This window comes from Eupeodes corollae, chromosome 1 (assembly GCF_945859685.1).
Source record: "Eupeodes corollae chromosome 1, idEupCoro1.1, whole genome shotgun sequence".
Lineage (NCBI taxonomy): Eukaryota > Metazoa > Arthropoda > Insecta > Diptera > Syrphidae > Eupeodes > Eupeodes corollae.
In genome coordinates, this window is record NC_079147.1 from 185,490,156 (window position 1) to 185,496,155 (window position 6,000).

The window sequence follows — 6,000 nt, forward strand, 5'->3', positions numbered from 1 at the left end:
CTGGCGATATTGTAAAATCCGGATTTGATGTCATTCAACTCCGCAGTTGAAGATGTAAGCTTTATAAAGTGTGGAAGTAGTGAAGCAATTTTTTGTGCTATGTTTTTAATTATTTTTCTCACTGTGGACTGCACCATTCCATGTAATGGTCCTTAAGTATTCGAAAAGTTGTTCATGATTACATGTTTGTTGATTAGTACCTAATAGAAAAGTTTATTTACCAACATCAGATTGATGGACACTTCTCAAAAAAAAAGTGTAACGTTACTAGAAGTTGCAAATCTGGAGAAATAGGTAGTCCACGGTTTGTAATTGGGTCTTGGATGTCAAGATTTTCAACCAAGAACCTAACAGTTGTTTTATCAAATCTATACCTCAAATTCAACATCGTCCAGCTCTTCAAGAGGATTTGTTTGAATTTTAAATCTTTTACCTTTCCTTAACAACACTGAATCCTCAAATATTTCAAAACCTTCTTCCTCCGAAAACATTTTAAATTAATTTACTTTTTATGATATCTATAAATAATTTTTTTTTCACAATTTAACAATTTTAAAACACTTTGTCACGATACTAAAAAGATAAAGTACCTATTTATTGATTTTAACTTTAGTAAAATGTTAAAAAGATAGTACGATACTTAACTCGTTTAAAATTGTCAAAATCCTTTTTTAACCTAATATCATACTAAACATGATTTAACATCCTACTAAATCGTCTAAATTTTTTCGCCAATATTTCTAATTTTTGAAAAGCTCTTTGAATCGTAAGTAAATTTTTAACAAGTTTTAGTATTGTTTATTATTACTATTAGGTTTTTAATTTTTTTGTAATTCGATTTTTCTCAAAATTTTACTGAATGTTGACAACAATATTTATTTCAAAGATAAAAGTAGTTTAAAGCTAATATCTCAAATTTTTTAAAAGATATTTGAGTCAAAAATCAATTTTTATTAATTTTTTCGTTTAGATTTTTATTTTTTTGCAAAAAAAACTGTAAATTCGATTTTTCTCAAAATTTTACCAGATGTTGAAAACGTTATTTTTCGTTGCAAAAACTTGTTTTGGAGATAAAATCGCTTTGTATTCGTAAAATTTTCGAGGTGAAAGTTGTTTTGATTTATAAAAAAACCGTTAATTGGTAAGAAAATCACCCACGCAATCTTCTTAAGAGCATTTTCTGCATCTTTTTGCCTTATCATATGCATAACAAAGTTTATTTGAAGTCGATATCTGTTCTTGGTTCTTGAGGTATGGACAACGAAAAAAACGTCGCGATAGTACGGACGTGCACATCCATCTTTCTAAAAATTTTTTATTTCGACTCTAGGGAGTTTGAAACATGGAAAAATGTCAAAATTTTCAATTTGACAAATCGGTCAATAACAATAACTTCCTGTGTTAAGTTAATAATAAATAAACATTCATACCATTTATTCCTATCCTCAAAAAATATTATGGAGTAATTGTTGTACACTTTGGCGTATACGTACTTTTTCTGAATTAATTTATATTATATCATATTATTTTGAGTAGTAATTTTATTCACTTTTAAATAATCAAAATAGTATTTTTCTTGAAATTTGTCTCAGCATCATTGTATATCCTCTGTTATTTTATACATGTTGATGTTAATTTCTTTTGTACAATCTCAAAAATGACAGGAACAAAATTGGAATAGCTTAGGTTAGGTTATAGTGGCGTCAGCAATGGAGTAGGACACACTTAGCCCAGTCTAATCATAAAGAAATGTTAGTCCCTTAAGAAAAGTAAGACACTACTATTTAGAGAAAAGCTGTCAAAAATGTTTCAATACTCTAAATTAGTCCCACAGCTTTCACCTAATTCTTCAAAAAAAAAAAAACTAAATTTTCAAAAATACCCTTTTCATTTTTGTGATAAAAAAACATTGTATGTTTAAATACTTGTTTAAGATGTTAAAATTATAATTTTGAACTCACCACATCATTTAGCACCCTATTATTGTTATATCCTTGAGAGTTTGTGGCCACAAACAGGCAACAAGTGCCCAATAACACTAAATGCAACTTCATATCGATTCTTATCTTCTGATGTATAAATTATAATTTCAGTTTTCACAAATTTTAAACTTATTTTCGTTTTGGTTTGTATCTTTTGAGAATTTCTGTATCTCTATTTATGAATTTGAATTTCTTTTTATTCAAATTAATGAAAGTAAAATCCACTTTAACATAAAAATTTCGTTTAAAAATTTTTTTTTCTAAATTTAATTTATGCAAATTAACAACAAAAAATAAAAACTTTAGTGTATATTCAACAAACACGAAGGCACATCTGCAAAAATTCTCTTCAACTATTAATAAATAAGAAAAATAATGGAAAGTTTAGGATGTTCTCTTTTGAGGTGCCGAAGCACGAGAAGTTTTATTAATTTATAATTTAAAAATATCTCTACCGAACGGTACAATAGTAATACAAGAAGAAGACAACAAAAAAAAAACACAAAAAATCCCGAAACGTCTTTTTGTGGTGGGTGTCACACTGACTCAGAGGGATTGGATTATTTTGTTGTTGTTTCACTAATCCACAACTTCACAGGTAAAAGTACGGCGCTCGACTGAAATTTGTTTTCAATTCGATTACAATTTTGTACAATAATGCAACCTGAAGGCAAGAGCCCAGCATCAACCAACAATCAACAGGCAGACCAACACGAAGACTTTATGACGATGATGATGATGGTCTTCAGCAGGTCTTTTCTGCAGTGGGTCTAACATAGAGTCTCCACTAGAGTGTGTGTTTCTTGTCTTTTTTATTTCAAAGCAACAACAACAATTGTTGATGTTGGTTGAAGAATGTTGTTGTTGGTGATTAAAGAAATTGAATTTTGTTGAGTTAGGCTTAAGAAGCAGAAGTCAAAGAAAATGGACAAAAAATAGAACGGTGCGGTGATGGTAGGCCATGATCATCTCAAGATAAAACAGGTGTATTATGTGAATGTTGCTAGATACATTCGAGATGTTGCTGGAAGGTTTTACTAAGTGTTGCAACGGAATAAAAATTGTTTTCATTGAGTATTATTTTATGTATGAAACAAAATATCAGGTCCATTAAAAAAGAGATTTAGGAATTTGGAAAAAATGTTCAAAAACTCTTGTAGACTCTTTTTGATTACAATTTATTTTTAGACATCATAGCATTATGGTCCAATAATACAGAAACCTCTTATTTTGGAAAGTGATACACGACATGTACCTATATATATATATTTTTTTTGGTAATTTTTGTTGTTATTGGAACATATTATTTTTACTTGTGAGTCGTAGTCGAAAGTCTATAGGCTTGACCAAGTAGGTGCAATTATTGGATTGAACCTTTTTCGTTTAAAACTACTTTTTATCGAAATCACATCTGGTTATAGACCAGACATCAGTTCTGCCTGAGATCCAAAGCATAGTGTGGTTTGGTTAAGAAGCTTTACTTTTTAGTTTTTATTGTTTAGATTGTTTTGGGCTTGAAGTGATCATGAGCTGCTAGCTATAATGGTTGGGTGGAGGTAGATTGTTGTTGGTTTTTACGTGTATATAAGTGGTTTAGATAGTAGCTTAAAAGATGTAATTTAAACTTATGCGATTGGATTTAGATGTAACTTTTTAATGGTTAGATAGTTTAGATGCTTTTTTTGTTTTTCTTAGAGATTGGACAATTATCTAGAGAGTATAGCGTTTGCTTGATTAGGTAACGAAAGAAGGTGGGACTAATGTTCATTCTTTTTTTTTTTTTTTTGGAAGTATGCTATGATGTCATGAAATTGGCTATGACTTTGACTTATATTTTTATATACTGTAGCTTTGTTTAAGTTAGTACAAATTCAAAACCTGATACATATAATAATGCGTTTAATTAATATGTGAACTTATAAAATATCATAAGACTTGAAATTTATATGGCTATACATTTTTAGGAATTTTTCTATTTTATTAACTTATTTTTTGTTAGATTGTTTTCAATCTTAAATCATTATAAGTTTGTTGAATTTAATTCAATAATTTCAATTGTGAATTTTGTAGATATTGAAATAATTTAACAATGTTGGAACGATAGAAATAGGATAAAACACACAGCGAAAAATTTGCTGATGAAAATCTTATTTTATTATAATGTTTGGAATTTGCAATTAAGTTTGTAAACCAATAAAATGTAAATACCAGCCTAGTTTGTGGTAATTTGCATAACAACTTGTTAACGTATTTCGGGTGTCATCTTAAATCAATGACACTTTTAATTCCACAGTAAACGCCGTGAAATTGATCCATTCGGAATATCAGTAACACTCGCACCAGCAATATTTTTGACCGACTGAGAGTGCGTTGCTTTGATGCGTAGGCCTGACACTTCCATTCTCTTCCATTTTCTTCAAAATTTTCCTCTAACTTCCGTAGTCGTGACCATTATTATTGTTTTGTTGCTAAGCAAGAAAGTGGAAAATATTCAACTATATTACGATACTCTATTAGTTGAACAAAAGTGCACTTTCGAGGTAATCCGGCATTTGCTAATATCAACTTATTAAGTTAATCAAAATGTACTTAAATAGTCATGGCCAAAGGACAAAACGAAAAATAATTTTGCAGATAAAATACAAGGAAAGGACAGTCTCTGGCATATCCAAGCTGTTGGTGTGCTTCAGAAATATGGTTTACAACGCACTTCGGCATTTTGAAGAATTTGGAAAGGTTCAAAACATGGAGCAATGTCCTCGTAAAAGGGAGATCACGTCAAAAGAAAAAAATGTAATTTATTGTTTGTCAGCCGAAGATCCGTTTCAGAGCAATCACCCGATCTTAACACGTTTGAAAATTTGTGGAATAATGTGCAACATGAAATTAAAAAAAAGGAGCCGAAAAATTTGCAAGAATTATGGCAGCTCATTCAAGATGCATGTTATAGCATTCCAAGACAACAATGTGTGGCTTTGATTGAAAGTTTGCCTAGAAGAATCAATTCAGTCATAAAAAACAAAGGATTCCTTACCAAATACTGAATCCTCCATTATGGTAAGTTGCATACATTAAAAGTTATCCATCTAAAACTTAAAGTGTGCTAAACAAATGTCCAGACAGAAGAAGTTCTTTTAACAAATGCTTCAATTTCGTTTTTACAGGTACATATAACTTGTACAATGTGCTTTTCCGTAAAAACATATATCTCACCATATTACTTATAAATAAAATAAACTTGCAGCTTTCAGTGCAACAAAAACTTTTAAATACAAGATTTTTCATTTCATCAAATAAGTGTGTTAAATTCTTGTCCACCACCAAAGTTAAAATTAAAGAGATTTATTTTTAATGGCTGTGTTTCTTGCTTTCCTTATTTTTTGAAAAACAGAAATTGTTCCAAATTAAAATATGAACATTTTTGATTTGAAAAACAAAAAAAATTAATACAAAATCTGGTACCAAGTAAACTTGACACGTTTTATTTTTTTATAGCAAAATTGTCTGCTATTAAAAAATTGTTTTCAAATCCGTTGTCTGTGATATATTTTTTTTTAATTGTACTTCTGTTGCAGGTGACAACAAACATTGGTTTAAAACAAATTGTACAATTGGATCCGAAGAACATTTTAAAGTTGGTTGCACCTTTACAGACTTTACAGACCATTTGACAAATTAAGTTATGAAATTCTTCTTAATAAATTAAATGTTATTTTCCTCATATCTCAAAGTTTGATATTATAACGTGATGTTCAAGAGCAATCCTTCATGTCAATTTAAAGTCAATTCTGGTGTACCTCAAGGGAGTCACTTTGGTCCATTGCCTTTTATTTTCTTTATTAAATATTTTCATCTGTTTTAAATAATTCTATATCGTTGAAAAGGTATACAGATGATGGTAACATGTTTTGAATTACTAACTTCATCAAAGACAGCAAAAAGCAACAGTTTTAGATAATTACTCCAAACATATACACCTGGCTATAAGCCCTTATTTGTTGACAAGCTTTTAAACTTG

At 29.4% G+C, this 6,000-nt stretch overlaps 1 protein-coding gene across 1 annotated transcript in view; it reads right to left on the bottom strand.

The window, feature by feature from the left end:
- The window catches only part of LOC129941180 (uncharacterized), a 52,280-nt gene extending 49,699 nt beyond the window's left edge, over positions 1–2,581 (bottom strand). Inside the window, exon 1 of the mRNA XM_056049746.1 lies at positions 1,962–2,581. Within this exon, the coding sequence (XP_055905721.1) occupies positions 1,962–2,054 (93 nt within the window). The 5' untranslated portion in view covers positions 2,055–2,581. The remainder of the gene's footprint in view (positions 1–1,961) is intronic.
- Between the last annotated feature and the right edge of the window lie 3,419 nt (positions 2,582–6,000).